Below are 19,899 nucleotides of genomic sequence, written 5' to 3' on the forward strand. Positions count from 1 at the left end.
TTGATTGCTTAAACTCACCCCTACACCAAAATAAAAAGGCCCTTTTCAGGGCCACCCACATTTCTCGAAAAGAAATATAATTTCAATTGCCAATAACTCAAAAAAACCCCACCCATTTTACCCTTATAGTACGTTTCTGTGTATGAGTGCGTGAGTTTACGTTCTTATTTTAAAATCAAAACTCAAAGACACTTACCTTATATCATTAATTTATTTTTTTATCCATTTTTTACAATCCAATTCACAATTCACAACACAACACTTTAATTAAAAGTTCATTGACTTCTTCTTTCTCCTTGTTTAGTCTCTCTGTTTTTTGAATTTCTTCACCGTTTTTTCCTCTTCTTTCTCCTCATTTTCTTCCCTTCTTCTTTTCTTCTCCTGTTTCTTTGCCTCTTATAAATAGAATTGTCTTCTTTCTTCCTCTTCTTCCTCTGAAGAATCCCTCTCTTCCTCTGAAGAATCCTTTTCTTCCTCTGAAGAATCCCTCTCTTCTTCTGAAGAATTCCTCTTTTTTTCTGATTCCTCTTGTTTCTTTTTTGGGCAATCTGGAGACCAATGTCCTTTTTCTTTACAATAATAACAGGTATCTTTACTTTTGTCCTTTTTAGCCCCTGTTTTTTTTTCTTTTTTGACGGTCTGGACACTCTGAAGACCAATGCCCTTTCTTCTGACAGATATAGCAAGTATCTTGACTTTTATCTCGAAAGGAAGGAGAGTAGTCCGTGGGCTGGTCTGAAGAGAATTTTCTAATGACCCCTCGCAAAGCTCTGACGAAACGTTCCATCTGGGTAGTCTCTTCCATCGTTGTGCTCGGCTTGAGAGTGAAATGAATAGTGAAAGGACAAGACACACACCCTTTTATATACGCTGGTCTGCCATGACTATAAATTAGTCTATGGTGTTTACACTTGAGTCATTTGACGTTTTGCACTCAAGATGAAACGATCCCATTCATTCGAGAAAAAAGAAGAAGAAAGTAAGAGGCAGAAACGTGATCTATCGCCTCGTACCAGGGCTGAAATCTTGGCACAAATTCATGCCAGTGATTTTGAAGAGGACATGAGTGAACCAGAATCCGAACCCTCTAAACCAAGTTTGCCATCCTTAGTTAACCCTGAAAAGTACTATTCCATTCGAGAGACGGAAAAGCGCTCCTCTAGAAAATTTAGAACCACCGCTTACACCTACACAGTGAAGTTTAAAGATTTCAAGTCCGACGTACCGTTAGAGAAAGCAGAAGGGTTCATCACTGGGGTGTGGGATTCTTTGCTCACCGCACTCAAGCGACAATGTCAACCCAAAGAAGACGATCGCTTGACACTATCCATAGATCACGACGGTTTGAAATCCCCTGTTTGGATCGAGTTTAGCAGACCCGCAGAATTGACTGCTTCCAAAGTCATGGACAAGATTCAACAAGTACAACAATCTAATGATCAGTTTGACATCACCGATGGTAAAGCCACACTGAAAATGGCCCACGTCTCTCCTCCTCAAGGGACCGGACGCAAAAAGATGTTATTGGTGAACGACCTTCGCAACACCAAAAAGAGTCTCGTCCAAATTCACAATTCTCAAGACCAGATGTGTTTAGCCCGAGCCATCGTGGTGGGACGAACCTATGCCAACAAGAACGACACGGCAGAATGGAAAAGAGCCTGGAAAACTATTCGACAATCGGACCGAGCCAAACAACGAAACAAAGCAGAACACCTGTTGCAACAAGCTGGCCTGTCCAAAGACACACCCTGTGGCATTCCTGAGATGCAAAAATTGCAAGATGCCCTAGCTCCACGCTACATCTTGAAAGTGCACCCTCAAGAAATGCGCGGGCCTCTGTTGTTTCGAGGTCAAGATTTTAAGGACGGAAAATACATTCACGTTTATCATCACGATGACCATTTCGATACCATTACCACCATCACCGGATTCCTGGGATACAGTTATTATTGTGAGAAATGTGATTATGGTTTTATACAATCTAGAGCAACACAAGCATTGTGGAATAAAATGTCCAGGATGTTTGGCCTCTCCACCCTGTCTGAGCGAAGAACCAGTGCCTTGTTCAACTTGTCTGCGCACGTTTGTCAGCCCTACCTGTTACCAACAACATTTGGAAACACAAGGTTCACAGCAGAAATGTGCTTGTCAACTGCTGATATTGTGCCCTACGTGTGGATAAGGCCTACGTACCAATAATGCCAAGGGACACGTATGTTGAGGAAAGAAAAAATGTCACATTTGTCACCACATCGTGGACTTGGAACACCAATGCTACGTGCAAAAATACCAACCCCCACCAGAGATAGAGGACGGTCACAAGAAGAAAGGCAATTTCATCTTTTTCGATTTCGAATGCATGCAAGAGACCGGCATTCACATTCCTAATTTCTGCGTGGCTCATCGAGCGTGCGAGAAGTGCATTCAAGAACCTATCTTCAGTCATTGCCCTCACTGCAGCAAGATTCCTGGAGGGCGTGAAAAAATCTTTCGGGGGCCGAACACGTTAGCCGATTTTGCCCAATGGGTCTTAGACCCCATCGACAAGACGTGGAGCCAAGAGGACATCGAACGTTACGGAGATTGTCATCGTCATGCCACGGTGATGGCTCACAATTTCTCCGGATACGATGGACAGTTTCTTTTGAGGTACTATACGGAACAAGGCACCGAACGTCCTAAAGTGACTTTGAACGGAGCCAAAATCATTTTCATGCAAGTGGGACAAGTGCAGTTTAAAGATTCGATGAGTTACTTGGTCATGCCTTTGAGTCGAATGCCTAAAACGTTTGGAATGACAGAAATGGCTAAAGGTTATTTTCCACACTTTTTCAATACGGAAGCCAATCAACACGCCGTTCTACCCCGTTTGCCTGAGGCTCACTATTACGACCCCGACAACATGCGTACCGAACAACGAGAAGCTTTCTACGCTTGGTACCAGGCTCATGCCTCTGACCCTTTCGACTTTCAGGAAGAAATGTTAAAGTATTGTCGTTCCGACGTGGACATTTTACGACGTTGCTGTGGAAAATTTCGAGAACTGTTCATGGAACACGGAGGGGTCGATCCTTTGAAAGAAGCTTGCACCATTGCCAAAGCGTGTTCCTTAGTGTACCGCCAACGATTCATACCTGAAAACACCGTGGCTGTCATCAGTCCTCAAACGACCCACTTTGTCAAACGTCAATACTCGGTCAAAGCCCTACGTTGGTTACATTACTTGTGCGACAAGGAAGGCAAGTGGATTCAGCATGCCCGCAACGGAGGGGGTGAAAAGACCATCGGAACGTATTCGGTCGATGGCTGGGACTTAGAAAACCCCAAGATCGTGTACGAGTTTAACGGTTGCTTATTTCACGGATGTCCCGTCTGTTACCCTGACCGTGACACTAAAAATCAGTTTTTACAACGGACCATGGAAGACTTGTACCAGGACACTTGTCAGCGACGCCTAAAGTTAGAACAGCAAGGATACCAAGTGGTGGAAATGTGGGAACACGAATACGATCACCGTATGAAAACCGATCCCGAGTTTAAACGCCTCGTGGAAAGTTACCAGTTCATGGACCCGCTGAACCCGAGGGATAGTTTGTACGGAGGAAGGACCAATGCCACCTGTTTGCTGTACCAAGCCGACGAAGAGAAAGGAGAAGAAATCAAATACTTGGACGTGTGTTCGTTGTATCCCTACGTGTGCAAATATTGTCGCTTTCCTGTAGGGCACCCGCAATTGTTAACGGAACACATCGACCTGAAAAACATTCGACAATACGAAGGCTTGATCAAGTGCAAAGTTTTGCCTCCCACGAACCTATACCATCCCGTCTTACCTCACCATTGTCAAGGCAAACTGATGTTTCCCTTGTGCCGTACTTGTGCCGAAACGTGCAACCAAGATCAGCCTTGTCAGCACACCCAGGAAGAACGGGCCTTGACGGGAACCTGGGTCAGCGTAGAATTGTTCAAAGCTATGGACATGGGATACCAACTGTTAGAAGTGTACGAAATTTGCCACTTTCCCAAGACACAACAATACCACAAGGGTGACCCCACGCAGAAAGGCATTTTCGCTGACTACGTGGATGCCTTTTTGAAACTGAAGCAAGAAGCCAGCGGCTATCCTTCCTGGTGTCACACTCCCGAAGACCAAATAAAATTCAAAGAGAAATACCGGGAACAAGAAGGCATCACTTTAGACCACATCGAGAGAAACGAAGGCAGGCGATCGTTTGCCAAAGTGATGTTAAATTGCTTGTGGGGTAAAATGGCACAACGACCGTGTTTACCCAAGACGGAATATTTGACAGAACCTTCCCGCTACTTCCAGATGATTCCGACAAAACCAAATACATGAAACACGTGGACGTCGTTCGCGAGGATTTGATCTTGGTCAATTACGAAGAAGATCTGGACTTTGTACAAGACGACCCTTTTGGAAATGTCATCATTGCGGCTTACGTGACAGCTCATGCTCGCTTAAAATTGTACGAAGCTTTAGAACTGTTAGGGGAACGCGTCCTGTACTTTGACACGGACAGTTGCATTTACATCCATCACCCGATTCAACATCACCCTGACATCGAAGGAGACCGTTTAGGAGCCTGGACAGACGAGCATCCCGACGACAAGATTCTAAGTTTCGTCAGTGGTGGCCCCAAAAATTACGGCTACGAATACCGGGACAAACAAGGAGAAGTGCACACGACGTGCAAAGTGAAAGGACTGACTCTGAATCATCGTACCAGTCGAGTGGTCAACTTTGGGGTATTGAAAGAAGCCTTGCAATCGGGAGAGGATGGAAACTTTAAAGTGACCACCTATCAACCGAACAAGATTGTACGTTTACCCACTCACCACATTGTCAGTCGGCCCTTGGAAAAAGTCTATGAAATCGTCTACCAGAAGCGAGTGCGACTTCCCAATCATTTCACCTTACCGTATGGACACGTCGGTATTGGTCTGTATATAAAAAGGAACCCTAGGCAATATCGATAGTTCATTGTGACTACCAAGACCGAGCGAACAAGATGAATACTTTCAGAGAAACACGAAACAAGTTGTTTAGAAAGGCACAATTCAAGTGTGAGACTTCGGAAGTGGAATGCGATTGTGAGCCTTGCGATGGGTACGATGCTGTACGTTGTGACCTGAGCGATGGCGTAAAGCATCATGGGAACTTTAGTGTCCCTACCCCTATCATGGAAAGTGATGCTGTGCGTGTCAAACCTGTGGGATGCGAAAGTGATGCCGCTCGTCCTCTTGGACATTTTACTGAGTTTCGTTTTAAAGGGGAATGTTCACCTTCACGTCTACCCCCTTACGGATGTCATCCAGCCCTGAGCAAACTCCTGCCCATGTCACTCAACCTTCATCGAAACGAACCTGTGAAAGACGAATATTCGTTCCCTGTGCGTTTGTCGGAATACTGCGACTTTGAAAATCGTCTTCAATCGTTCAAAGGAAAATGGCCTAAGTATCTGGGAGGACCGACCCCCGAAGAATTAGCCAGAGCCGGATTTTTCTACTTGGGCGAAGGAGATAAAGTCAAGTGCTTCAGTTGCGGTGTGTCACTTCACCACTGGGAACCGCAAGATTCGGCCTACGTAGAACATGCTCGATGGTCACCGAACTGTCATTACTTACCCTTAGTGGGACCGAGACATTAAAGGAACTTACCATGTCGTTGACGAAGAAGAAACCAGACTGGCTAGGAGTCAAATGTTCGACATCACCGAGACCAGTATTTAAACTGCATTTCAAAAACGATATTGAATCATTACCTAAAGAACTGCAAGAGAAGATTTACAAAGAAGTTTGGCAGGGGTTTGCCAGAGTGAAATCTCAATGGGTGACTGTAGAACTTTTGTGCCGAGAAATGCACAAGAGGAAAGTGAAAAAAGTCAACCAGTGTGTTAGATTTCTTTGGGTCAAGGGTGCATTCCTCCTATTATATTACTCTAGACCGTTTACATCAAAAGAGTTCAGTGACATTCTTGGACGTTACCCTGAATGGCAGTGGTCAGAAACTACTCACTATGTGGATTACTTTTGCTCTCGGAGAAGATTGTGAAATGTACGGACTGACCTATTCATGGATACTTTACAAGAGAACATTCGTGCTTTGCCTGTGGAGTTGAGAGAACGCATTTACCGAGAGCTGGTTAAAATACAAGTGAAACGTAAAGAAGAATTGCATCCGTTACGTCACCGGTGTTTGAACCACTGGTACCTGAAGGCTATACAAGGATTGATTCAATTGAAAGTGTTCCATCGGACAGACATTGATCAACGATCCTCTAGTTTTAAAAAGGATTGGTTTGGTAAGGACGATTCTACCTACATCATTGTAAACTTACTGCATCGAATTCCAGAGGAAGAGTTAACGAATTACCAACATCTTGAACACAATGTCAACTTGGTGAAAGAGGAAATTTCTGAACGAATTGTAATGTGTAGATTAGTGACTGAACGATTTAAATTCGACACTGAAGTAAAACCATGTTTGTGCAAACAGTACATTTCTTGTGTCAGACCAAAGAGGATTTAGTATGACCTATTCATGGATACTTTGCTAGAGAACATTTAAATTCCCTACTGGAGAACGAACATGTTTGGTTAGAAATTACCTTTATTGCTTCCGAAACAAAGAGAATATAAAAACAGGCTGCCATGCCACGGATTATGTCACATATCATTGAACAGATTCCGTGGAAGGATCTCAATAACCATATTCAAACCGTGGATCATTACCACCGATTATTACAAGAACTGTATCCATTCAATTTGGGACGACAAGTGGTGTGTGTCTTAGTGACTTGTTTTCTGGGATTTCGTTTACCAGCCGATTCTTTGTGGACTCTTTACGATCAGTACTTACCATACCCCCATGGCCTTAAATGGTCACGAAAAACTCCTTTTGCTCAAAGCCTTGCGTTTTCATCTGGATACTTCTCGACCTCAACAGGAAAAAAAGATTCGTCAACTTTTAGCTAGCCAAGACGTGTATGACGATGTGTGTGTAGCTTGTGACTTACATCCCCATTGCACAGATGTTCGTGATTGGAAAAAGGGGGGTTTTGAGGCTTGGACCCAAGAAGTGGCCCAGTATGCACAAGAGTTGTTCAAGGAAAAAAGTTACTTTTCAACCTGTGTTAGTGACGGTGTCAGAAGAACCCGTCACGGAGAACAACCACTCGCTTCAGGACAGGACTGTCTTGGACATGCCTGAAAGGTCATTCCGGGAGGACACTTGTGTGACAATACCTCATGTAGAGACTGTAAGAACATTACACACTGTCCCTAGGACATCTTGGTTACCCAAAACATGTTGTACAGACACTTGTTTATATTCCACTTTGATTGTTTTGATGTGTTTTTTATTCCTGTACATCACTATTTGGGTTTTATGTATTTTTGTCTTTCGTGTTCATATTTGAAACATTCAATAAACGTGTTCTGAAAAAAAGTATATAAACTCTTGTCTTGTTTGTTTTCGTGTCACAAGTGACATTTCTCACACAATGGCTACCTCTGCTGTCTCTGCTACCTCTTCCTCTACTGTCAAAGTCATCGACGAACACTTAGATCGTGCCACTTGGGAGGCTTTGTATCTTCGCCATCCCTTTAACATGCTCATTGCTGGACCTAGCGGTTCAGGCAAAACCGAATTCGTCAAACGTTTGATCGAACATAAACATCATTTGATCGATCGGCCACCTCAACGGATCGTGTGGTGTTACAAAGAGTGGCAATCGGCGTACAACCTCTTGCGAGAAAGTCAAGGCGATTCCATCGTGTTTGTGGAAGGCATTCCTAAAGAAGACAACGGCATCGTCTCTGACTCCCGTCAAACCCATTTGGTCATTTTCGACGACATGTTAGGAGAAGACGAAGAAGAAATTAAACTGTGGTTCACGCGCAAAGGGCATCACCGTAATGCCAGTGTCGTTCACATCACCCAAAATTTGTTTCAACAAAGTAAAGCCCATCGCACCATCAGTCTCAATGCGCATTACGTGGTCTTGTTTAAAAGCCCTCGAGATAAATCGCAAGTGCAAGTCTTAGCCAAACAGTTAGGAACGCCTTGGCTGACTCAGGCGTACGACGATGCCACTCAAACGCCACACGACTATTTACTCGTCGATTTGAAACCTACGACCCCCGAGGATTTGCGATTTCGTACCCACTTGTTTCACCACTGGTGCCAAGACGGAGGGCCTGTCCTGTACACGTCTCCGTCCTCGACTTCATTTCACTCCACATGAAAAAATTTATATAAACCTCAGACCCTTTTCGTCTGTCTCACACACAGTGTGAACATGACGTCCCTTCAGTCGCATCTTCCCGTCAAATTGATTCGTGCCTTGTATGGCATCAGTCGAGAAAAAAATCCACAAACACGAGCTCGTGTCTTAGAAGCTAGTCTCAAAGAAGTCTTACGATGGTTCACGGTGACGGCACGTCAAATACTCCAAGGAATCATTCAGATTCCTCATCAAACCAAACGCTTTTTCGATCGAAACAAAGTCGCTTTGGTCCAACTGGCCGATCCCCGCATCGACACTCAAACCAAAAAACAAATCATTTTGAAACCTGGAGGGAGCGGTACTCTAGGAGGGCTCATCATTCGCTCACTCTTAAGATGGGATCCTAATGCCCCCAAAGTTATCCCCAAGACAAAAGTCCAACGAAGCCCCAAGAAGAAAAAGAAAAAGACCAGGTCCCCAAGGAGAACTTCTCCAGTGGCAGGACCCTCCTCTGACCAGACACCACCCCGGAAAAAGAAAAGAAGCCCCCAGAAAAAGAAACAGAGAAAAAGTCCCCAGAAAAAGAAAAGTCCACAGAAGAAAACTAGTCGCAAGAGAGGCACTTCGGCTAGGACGCAACCTTACACTCGTAAACCACGACCTGCCACAGCGGTGACTGCGTCTCCGGCAGCCTCACGTTTATCCACTTCTCCGTTGATGACCCCAAGAACTGAAGAGTACTTGGAGACGTTGATCACACCAAGAACTTCTCCGTTGATGACCCCCAAAAGAACTTCCCCAGTGGCAGGACCCTCCAATTTAGTAGCAGTGGCTGCTGCTCACAAAGTACCTTCTCCCAAAATCAAAGTCCATGAAAGATCGGGCATGTTACAAAGTTTACTGGATTTGTCCAAGCAAGAACTGGCTCGATTTAGTCCGTTGTGTACCCCTGCACGACGTGTCATGCCTGTCCTCAAACTGATACGACGTAAAGACAATCAGTGGCGACGCGTTCCAGTATAAAAAAGGCGTGTGACCAAGTAGGGTATCAGTGTTTTTTGGTGCTCCTGAAGACTCAAAGATGTCACCCTCCAGAAAACCCCAAGGAAAGAAAAGGAAAGGACTGCCACCACGTTTAGCCAAACATGGGGACATGTTATCTGTCCTGTCCAAAGCTTCTCCACCCCTACGAAAAAAACTCATTCAAACGGCCTCCAAAGAGGTCATCGATACCGTGTGCGAATGTTGTTTGAACGTTTTGAAAGGCACGATCCCTTTGTCCAAACACCAGAAACAATGCTTAGGCAAACATCGTCACGTTCTTCGCCAAATGGTTCGAAAGAAAATTCCCATTCGTCAAAAAAGAAGATGTTAGTGCAACGTGGAGGTATTTTACCTCTCTTGTTAGGCCCCATACTGAAAGGAGTCTTGGGAACCATGTTGGGAGAACTGGTAGGAGCAAGATAAAAAGGCCCTCGGAAGTCCCAAGATCTCAGAATCGACCGCTGACAACCCCATGGAAGGACGAAAACTAGCTTTAGTGCCTTACAAACGATGGATGGAATACCATCGGTGGCAAGAACAACGCACCCCGCATTTACCTCCCAATCCCAATTTGAGCGAGATGTCCCAGTTACAACACGAATTGCAGTCTTTGATGGATCGCCAAGATTTGTCCGAAACAGAAAAATCGCAAAAGTACGGTCAACTCTTGCAACGACTGCAACTCTTTCACCAGAAAGCTTTAGACGAAACAGCTCTTCCCACTCTGAAAGATTTTAAGACCTTGATGAAAAGCCCAGCACCATCACCAGTACCAGTACCAGTACCACCAGTACTAGTGACCAAGACAGAAAAAGGAAAGAAGAAGAAGAAGGGTTTCAAACTGCACCAGAAAAAGTACGCAAGTTAACAACACCACCTACCTCCAGAATTGGATGGATTAAAAAGATGATGGCCACCCCTTCTTCCTCACAAGAGAAAAAGAAAGTGAAGACAGAAGTAAAACAAGAACCGATATCCCCCACTCAGACATCCTCCTCCTCTTCAACACCAATTGCCGGTAGCACACGCAAAGCATTGCAATCCAAGAAAGTACCCCAAGAGAAAAAGAGTAGCATCCTCCAAGAGTGGGTGTCTTATTAGCACACAAACACAAAAAAATGGAAAAAGTCTTAGCCAGCATTTACTACGATCCCTCCCATCCTGCAGGTTACGCAGGAGTTCAAAAATTGTATCGTGCTGCCAAAAGTCGACTGAAAAGTCTCCGTTTACCTCAAGTGCAACGATGGTTACAAGAACAAGCTACCTACACTTTGCACAAACCCATTCGACGCAAGTTTGCCAGAAGTCGCACCCGAGTGGAAGGCATCGATCATCAATGGCAAGCCGATTTAGCCGATGTCTCTCATTTGGCCAGCTACAATCGTGGCTACAAATATTTGTTTTGTGTCATCGACGTCTTTTCCAAATTTGCCTGGGTCGTGCCCTTGACTTCCAAATCGAGCAGCGAGTTAGTGCGAACCCTGCAACGGGTGTTGAAACAAAGCGGTCGTCACCCTCTTCGATGGCAAACGGACAAAGGCACCGAATTTCTGAACCAAGCTTTCCAAAAAGAATTAAAGAAACGTGACATTCATTTTTTTACCACCGAGAATCCCGAAACCAAAGCCAGCATCGTGGAACGTTTTCAACGCACTTTGAAAGAACGCATGTGGAAATATTTTACGCATCACCACACTCTGAAGTACATCGACATCTTACCGCACCTGGTGCAAGCGTACAACCAATCTTACCATCGAAGCATTGGACGTGCCCCGCAAGACGTGACTCCCGACAACGAAGTGTTGGTGTTTGAGCGTCTGTTCGGTACGTCCCCGACGAGGGCTGTCCCCAAGAAAAGTGGAATGTTGGCCGTAGGAGATTGGGTGCGCATTTGCAAAACCAAACGCACTTTCGTCAAAGGTTACTTACCTAACTTCACGACCGAATTGTTTCGCGTCACTGGACGAGTGCATGGCCGTCATCCTGCCGTCCATAAATTGGAAGACATGAACGGAGAAGTGCTCAAAGGAACGTTTTATTTGCCCGAGTTACAACGTGTGACCAAAAAAGAAGACGACGTGTACGACATCGAAAGCATTCTCGAACGCAGAACCCGTAAAGTGGGCAAACGACGTGTCAAAGAAGTCAAAGTACGTTGGAAAGGATATCCACCCAGTTTTGATTCTTGGATCGACGCTTCGCAAGTCATCGACTATAAAAAGAAGTGACCATCATGCCCTTTCACGCAGCAGACGCAGCTACGTCGACCACTCCTCCTTCACCTAGTTCTTCTGTGCAAGATTTACAAAAACAACCCTTGTGGGTGTGGTGTGGAGAACGTGTGCCTAAAACGCAAATCGTCTTCTTCTGCCAAATCTTCGTGGTGTATTGTGTCATCGGGGCAGCCATCGCCAATTTGAGTTTGCAACAAGGAGACAAACAATTGTGGACCATTTTATTGGCAGTTGCATCGGTTACCTGCTTCCCAATCCCTCCCTGAAATTCTCCTCGAACGGGAACCTTGTGTCCAGTGCCAGTGCCAGTCACCACTCCAACCACAATCAGAACCCCATTTTGGGCGGAGACACGCCTCTGACGTCCAGTAACCCCTCGGACAGCCACAGAACTCTGGAATTATGAGTCACCAAAACCAATTTTACTTAACCTTACCCAGTGACAGTTCCATGGAGGTGTTTCCCCACAACACGTTGTGCTGTTACACGGCCAAATTACCTCAGGTCATCCCCTTAGATCACGAAGCCCATTGGGAAGTGGCTTTAGTAGAAATGATTCACCCGACCCAAGTCCTCAATGTCCTTCCCAATCAAAATAAATATGATGTGGAAGTTTATGACGAACAATTGCAACAGTGGTTGGATACCCATGGCAAATATGACAAGAAAACCCCTAGCACAAAAAATCAAAGGTACACCACCTACCACTTGTTCATTCCCCCAGGCTATTATTTTAGTGGTCAACATTTGGTCAGCACCATAGCCACCAGGTTTAATGGCGTGTTTCTGAAAGCTTTGGAGGAAGCCAAAAAAGGTGTCGTCACCCTGGAGTACCACAAAACAGCTCGTCGCTTCCTAATGAAATTTCCTGAGGGGCGTAAAATGATGTCTTTCTTATTTTGTCCTGAATTGTTTGACATGTTGGGCGGAGACATGGAGATGAGAAAGAAATTTGAGCAAAAAGGTGAGCTAGCAATCATTTACGACAACGAGTCTTTTAGCAAGTTCTTTCGTACCCCAGTAGAACTGAATCAAGGACTGAATTTGATGTTCGTGTATTCCGATGTGGTGGAGTATAACGTGGTGGGACACACCTCCGTACCGTTACTGCGTGTCATTCCTTTCAAAGTGGATTCTGCCGCGAACGCTGACGAGGAAGGTGGAAACACTTACCACGTCCACCGCGAATTTGTACATCCTCACTATTTGCCAGTCAGCAAGTCGTATTTGGATACGGTCAACATTACTATAAAAGGAGATTTGGGACAAAATATTCCTTTCACCAAAGGAAAAGTCACGGTGAAACTCCATTTTCGAAAACGGTTCTCTCACGACTCGTAAGTAAGTCATGTATCCGGTGTACCGAGGGGTTGCTCGACAGCGAGGACACGGTTTAGGAGACATGCTGAAATTGGCCTTTCGTTCGGTGGCTCCGGTGTTGAAACCGATGGTGACACGCGGATTGCACGCCTTGAAAGATGCGGCACTGACGCAAGGCAAAGAATTTCTCCAAAATGTCATCATCCACAAACAAAACCCTAAAGAAGCCTTCATGAGGGCTGGCAAAAATGTCTTGCTGCAAACGGGCAAAGACATTTTGGGCCGACGAGACACACCTATAAATGCCCTGCACGCTACCGAGTCAGGCATTCAGCAAGGACAAGGCAGAAAGAGACGACGAAGAAAACACCCTTTCACCAGACTTCAAGCTAAAAAGGCCAAGAAAAGAAGAACCGTTCGAGACTTAGACGTTTTCGATTATTGAAACACAGAAGAAAAAAAATGATGCACCGAGAGTCTTGCGCTTGTTCCAAGACGGAACTGGATCTGTTTGCCATGCCCCCCACCATGATGACGATGCAAGAATCCCAGTGGGTGGAATTTCACCCCGTCTCCTCATTGACAGCCTCAGCTCCCATCGAATTTGAAATCAAAGGACAGCCCGAAGATTACATCGATCTGAATAGCAGTTACTTGTACTTGAAAGTCAAAGTTGTCGATGAGGACAATTCGACCCTAGATGGCGATGAGGTAATAGCTCCCGTCAACAATTTCATGCATTCCTTGTTTAGCGGAGTGGACTTGTACTTGAACAGCAAACTGGTCAGCAGCAGCATGGATACTTACCCTTATCGAGCGTACCTGGAAAATCTCTTGACGTACGGAATAGACGCCAAGAACACTCATCTCAATGCCTCTGTGCTATGGGAAGTTGACGAAGCTGAAAAGTTTGAAAATTTCGAAACTGATGAAAAGAAAGAAAACAATGACGGATTTATAGAACGAAGAAACAGAATCAAAGATGGACAGAGTTTAGAACTAATGGATCGTTTGCATTTGGACATGTGGTTACAAGAGAAATATTTGCTAAACGGGGTGAATGTTCGCCTGAGACTGAATCGTAGCAGTGCCCCTTTCCATTTGATAGGTACTACTGCTTGCAAAACTGTCATCGAGGAAGCCAGGCTCTACGTACGACGCGTGGAAGTGTTACCTAAAGTGGGTAACGACATCAGTCAAACATTGAGCAGAACGACCGCCAAGTATCCCATACGACGCGTGGAAGTGAAAACCTTCACCATTCCCAAGGGACAGCGATCCATGATCGAAGATCATTTGTTCCAAGGACAGTTACCCAAACGTTTGATTGTTGGTATCGTCGAGAATGAAGCTTTCAACGGAGCTTTGGCTAAAAATCCTTTCTACTTTCAACACTTTGGCGTGTCCAAGATCGAAGTCAGTCGCGATGGCAAAACCTTGTGTACCCGACCCTTTGAGCCTGACTTTCAGAAGAAGAATTACTTGAGATCGTACTTGTCCCTGTACGAAGCCACCGGACAGTTAGGAACCAACACCAGTCACGGTATTACGTACGACGATTATGTAGGAGGGTATGCTTTGTGGGCTTTCGATTTCACTCCTGACCAAGGCAGCGACGAGGGACATTTCCACCCTATAAAATCCGGTCAGATTCGTGTGGAAATTCAGTTTGCAAACCGAGACCCTGATGTAACGGTGAACGTCATCCTGTATGCAGAATTCGATAATACCATAGAAATCAACAGTTTGAGAGAAGTCATTCTAGATTACTAGAAGCCATGGAAGACTGTTATACCTCTTTGCCTAGTGGAGAAACGTTGGAGATGAAATGTGAGGAGACCGTGGAAAAAGAAGAATCCCAAGACAAAGACGAAGAAGTTGTCATGATGAAGTCAAGATGGCCAGAACAAGAAGCCCATTTAGTCTCCTGTTTTGCCAAACACTTGGTCGAAAAAATGACGGAATTGATTAAGAAAAATTGCTATGGATGTCAAAACGATCATCCCAGTCAAATTCAACACGATAAATGCCTGATGTTGAGTCAAGAAGAAAAATTGGACGAGTATCTGGACGAAGCTTGGAGTCTCATCTCGGAAGAAGACGTGTTGCAACAGTGGTATAAAGGCTTGCGTGAACATTCTTGTCCTCCATTAACCACTCAAGAGATCCATCGTATCGAAGCTCTCCTGAATCAGAGTGAGGAAACAGAACGAATAACCGTTTATTCGTCAGACATTTTCAAGCAAAAAGTCAGGATCGAATTGACGACTTATTATTACCTGTGAAGAAGAAAAAAAACACACACAAATCAATGGATACCTGGGAACTTTATTACCTTTTGAACCACAGTTCGTATACAGCTTCTTGGAATCCTGTCGTCTGTGCTAAAGATGAACTCCCTCATCGCAAACCTCAAGACCATCAAGCTTACGTGATCAACACGGACGACAGTCATCTCCCAGGAACCCACTGGGTAGCCGTCTACTTTCCTCAAGAAGGATGTGTGGAATATTTCGATTCGTACGGATTGCCCCCTTTGGAAGACGATATCATCGACTTTATGAGAAGAAATGCTCAAACCACCCGATTCAATAATGTGAAATTACAAGGCACAGATTCCTTGGTGTGTGGACAGTAGTGTGTGTATTTTTTGCATCATCGCAGCCTGGGGTATTCCTTAGAACATTTAGTGACTCATTTCGATCCTCGTTCTTCTTCTAGAAACGATGTGAAAGTAGATCGATGGTTCTGTGACCATTATGCTTATCTTTTGTCTCAAGCTAGGAAACGTAGTGTCCATCAATGGCCTAATGACTTTCAACAGTCGAAATCACAATTTCATTCACAACGTTGTAAGCCCTGTTTAAAGTAAACTGTAAATTGAAAAAAATGTTTGTCATTTGAAACAATTGCTTGATGTTATATTGTTGGATTATTGTTTAAAATATGTTAGAGTTGTTGTTTAGTGTTAAGTGATTTTTGAATAAAAAATGTTGTGTTTTGAAAAAAATGCCTTTGTGGTTTGTTTAGCTATAAGAATGTTGGATTGATGCTCTTTCATTTCTTACTATCCCTCTCATGACACTCACTAAACGTTGCGGCTCGAAAACCGTGAAGGGGATGTTTTCCTTCACGTCCGCGCTTTGACTTTAAGAACGGGGGTTGTTTCCAGTCTAACCATCCATTGTCGACTCATCCTCCTAAGAAGATGTGCTCCAAACTAGCTAAGCTCAACGAAGCCTACGTGAATTTGCATAGGGTCAGACACAGTCTGATACCGAAGACAGAAGAAATAGAGAATGTGAGAATGTTAAAAATCACTGAAGACCTGATAGAAGAGCTCTTCAGAGAAGAAATGAAAGGGAAAAAGAAGAATGGACAGAGAAGTACAGACTTCAGAGACAGCAGCAACAGCAACAGCAACAACAACAGCAGCAGCAACAACCTGAAGCTGACAGAGGCTTTGTCGATTGTCGTATCGACACCAAAGAGTTCTTCTTCTCTTTCCGAAGAAGCAGACCTATCGCCAGAAAGTCTGTCCTCAGAGGACATCGCATTCTTAGAAACTAAAAAAAGATTGCCATTGCAAACAAAAAAACAGCCCTTTTCAGGGCTACCCCAATATTCTAGAAAAGAAATAACTATCTATTTGCCAATGTGTGTAGGTAGAGTAGTGTGAAAATAAACACTAACTCTTTTTTAAAAAAATGTGAGGGTATGTGATTGTGTGTTTGTAAGTGATCACGTACGTTGGTGTAGATAGTAAATTAAAATAATGTTTTTTGGTGTTTGAGGTGTAGATTTGGGGTTAGATTGGATTGTTTTGCGTATGTAAATAGTCTATTGAAGTGATTTATAAAATATTTTAAAATAGTTATGGGTAGCATAAAAAAGTGAGTGAGTGTTTCTTTTAGGTCCGCGCGTTGTTGTTTTTTTTGGTCATGATCTAGGTAAGATCAATTTTATGTTTTTAGGGGGATGTTTTCCTTCACGTCCGCGCTTTCACTATAAATTTAAACTCGTTCGGCAGTCTAGCTACCCTTGTTGATTGATCAACACCAAAAATGAATAGCAGAATAAGCAAACTTCTTGAACTCCAGATACATCTGGAATATGTCAGGCGCCTGTTAAATGAACTGGCTGCGGAAGCTATAGTACAAGAGGAAAGAATAAAGAAGGAAGAGGAGGAGAGAAGACAGAGGGAAGAGGAGGAAAAGAAAATAGGAGAGAGGATGTCGTACAATATTCCCGAGACAGAGGATTGGAGTGTTGAAGCGAATCATCCTCCCTCTGCGCTCCCCAGAAAAAAGGTGAAAGGAGACTGGGGAATAAGATGCGTGTGTGGCGCCAGGCCAGGAAGGTGCCATCATTAGATAGGTGCATCTGGAGTTCAAAAAAAAAACAGCCCTTTTAAGGGCTACCCAATACTCTAGAAAAGAAATAACGATCGATTTGCCAATGTGTGTAGGTAGAGTAGTGTGAATATAAACATTAACTCTTTATTGATAGTGAGAGTGTATGTGTTTGTGTGTTTGTGTTTGTAAATGCTCAAGTAAGTTTGTGTGAATAGTAGTTTCTTTATTGTTTCTTAGCGTATGTGGAGAGTATACTTTGGGTTTTATTAAATGATATGAGAAAAAGTAGGGGGATGTTTTCCTTCACGTCAGCGCGTTGTTAGGTTATGATCTAGGTAAGATCAATTTTATGTTTTTAGGGGATGTTTTCCATCACGTACGCGCTTTCACTATAAGAACCCACCACATTCGTCGTTCGAACCATTCTACGGAATAATAAAAACGAAGATGGTGGTTGCAAGTGACTTGTTCAACAATTTGGTACACATATACAACTGGATAATAGATGGTATCTATGTAGTGGAGAGACTAGAAAAAGAATGGAAGATAGCAGAGTACCTGGACTACGCTAAATGTCTAAACATAGCAAAAGAAGTGATAGCAGGAATGATTGAAGAGGAGGAAAAGAGATTGAGAGGTATGATAAATCCCACCTATGTCAGAGTGGGAAGCCTAAAGGAAGCACTTGACAATGCAAGCAAAGTCAGGTGCTTTCTTGAAAAAATGTCACATGGGACAGAGTGCTCTTATGTGGAGAGAGGTCAGGAAAGACTGAGGAAAGGAGAGGACTTGATGAGAAAAGTGATGGAGGTAGAGGTAAAGAAGATTAAAGAGAGATGGTACAAAGAAAGAAAAGATCAGGAAAACAAAAAGAAACAGGCTGATTTTGAAAGGCTAAATCAAAATTGGATCAAAGTCCAGGAAAAGTTTAGAGCCTTGGGCCATCCAGACTGGATGCCAGAGGAGAAAAAGAAGAAGAAAGGAATAATGGAAAAAGTGAGGACTTCGTGGAAAAAGTGGAGGAGTTAGAAGAAGAAGAAGAAGAAACCCAAAGGCCCTTTTCAGGGCCAGCCATATTTCTCGAAAAGAGATAGCCTTTCAATTGCCTACCCCTTTTTTTAAAAAAAAAATTTTTAAAAAGATTTTTTTTAAAAAAAAAAAATCTCATATTCAATTCCCCTTGTCGCTAGACAGACCCACACTTTATTCCCCCATGTTCAATTCCCTTGAGGCTATATTTGCCCACGATTTTTCTCCATGTTAAATTTCCCTTGAGGCTATATTCTCCATGTTCAATTCCCCTTGAGGCTATATTTGCCCACGATTTTTCTCCATGTTAAATTTCCCTTGAGGCTATATTTGCCCAGGGGGGGTCTGTAATGCTAATTCCCATTGAGGCTATGGTGCCCCACTTAACTACTATCGCAGAAAGTTTGATTTTATATATGTGGTGTAGAACTTGAGCTATTGCGCAGAAACACCTTTTCAATTCTCAATCATTGTGACACTGACCTTTGACTTATTTAACCCCAAACATTAAAAAGTGTCTTTCTTGACTCTTATGCAAGGCGTCTACAAAATTTGAGAAAGTTATTGGTATAATGCTAATGTAAAAAGAGTAACAGATAGATGACGTATTTAGTCTCCATCATAACGTTATAGTCCCGGCCTTTTCGTTTGGGAATAAAAATCTAACCTTCATTTTTCATTACATTGGATTTGAAGAAAATCAGTAACATCTCATTATGTACAAATTAGGAAGTAAAAACACACTGAAAACAATCATATCAATCAATCTTTAAATTCACCACTCTTTCCCAATAGAACTTCGACTTCATCTTCATGCGTACTTTCCGTGCAACATAAAATTACATAAATGGCTGCAGATAATACAGAAGGATTATTCAGTGTTCCTCCTCGTGTCAGGCTGCTCTATTACTCTAAATAAAAGTTAATTCATGCCGTATCTTCACCATTTAGTTCTATCCCACCCTCCATCTCAGGAGAGGCCATTCCTTTTTGGTCATTAATTCATCGCCAAGGGAGTGGCTTCTTTATCCATCCACCCACCCAAAGTGAAGGAAGAGGATGCTGTATCGATCCCATTAAACACCATGCCCCCAACCCCAAACTCTTATCGGAAGTACGGACGACATATGATAGACATATAATGAAATTTAGATCACGTTGGTAGGCAAACGTAATGGTGGCTATTATTATTATTATTATATTATTATTATTATTATTATCTCACAGGATAAAATCCTACTTCGGAGACTATGTCCTGAAATGGCAGAGTTTAGGAGCCACGAAGAATTTGGGAAATGTAAGTAAAACTCTTTGATGAAACATTTTGCAACTTTAACCATTCTTTCTGGACAAGACCCTACGGGTTGTTTTAATTTCCCTTAAAAGGTTTCGCTATTTACAAATAAATTAAACTTGCTAGATCTTGACCTGGAGCTTTCTGCGTTACTTTCTTGTTCTTAAGTGCAGTGAATAGTGCAGAGAGGTATTGACGAATGGGTACTTTACAACAGACATGAAAACAACAGGCAGATATTAAGTGTAGCAAATCCTTTACAAACACGTCGCTGTTTATTATTTTTTTATGATTCATCAGCGATATTACTAACTGCTCCTATAAGATGGTACTTTTTTGAGACGTTATGACCTAAACAAATTTTGTCATGC

The 19,899-nt window shown here is 43.4% G+C and overlaps 1 protein-coding gene across 1 annotated transcript in view; it reads left to right on the forward strand.

Moving 5' to 3' along the window:
• The window catches only part of LOC149793625 (uncharacterized), a 78,896-nt gene that overhangs the window by 57,436 nt on the left and 1,561 nt on the right, over positions 1-19,899 (forward strand). The window contains exon 8 of the mRNA XM_089969024.1: positions 19,462-19,531. Coding sequence (XP_089825150.1) covers positions 19,462-19,531 — 70 coding nt within the window. The remainder of the gene's footprint in view (positions 1-19,461; positions 19,532-19,899) is intronic.

This window comes from Sinohyriopsis cumingii, chromosome 8 (assembly GCF_028554795.1).
Source record: "Sinohyriopsis cumingii isolate HCF-2022 chromosome 8, ASM2855479v2, whole genome shotgun sequence".
Taxonomy (NCBI): Eukaryota; Metazoa; Mollusca; class Bivalvia; order Unionida; family Unionidae; genus Sinohyriopsis; species Sinohyriopsis cumingii.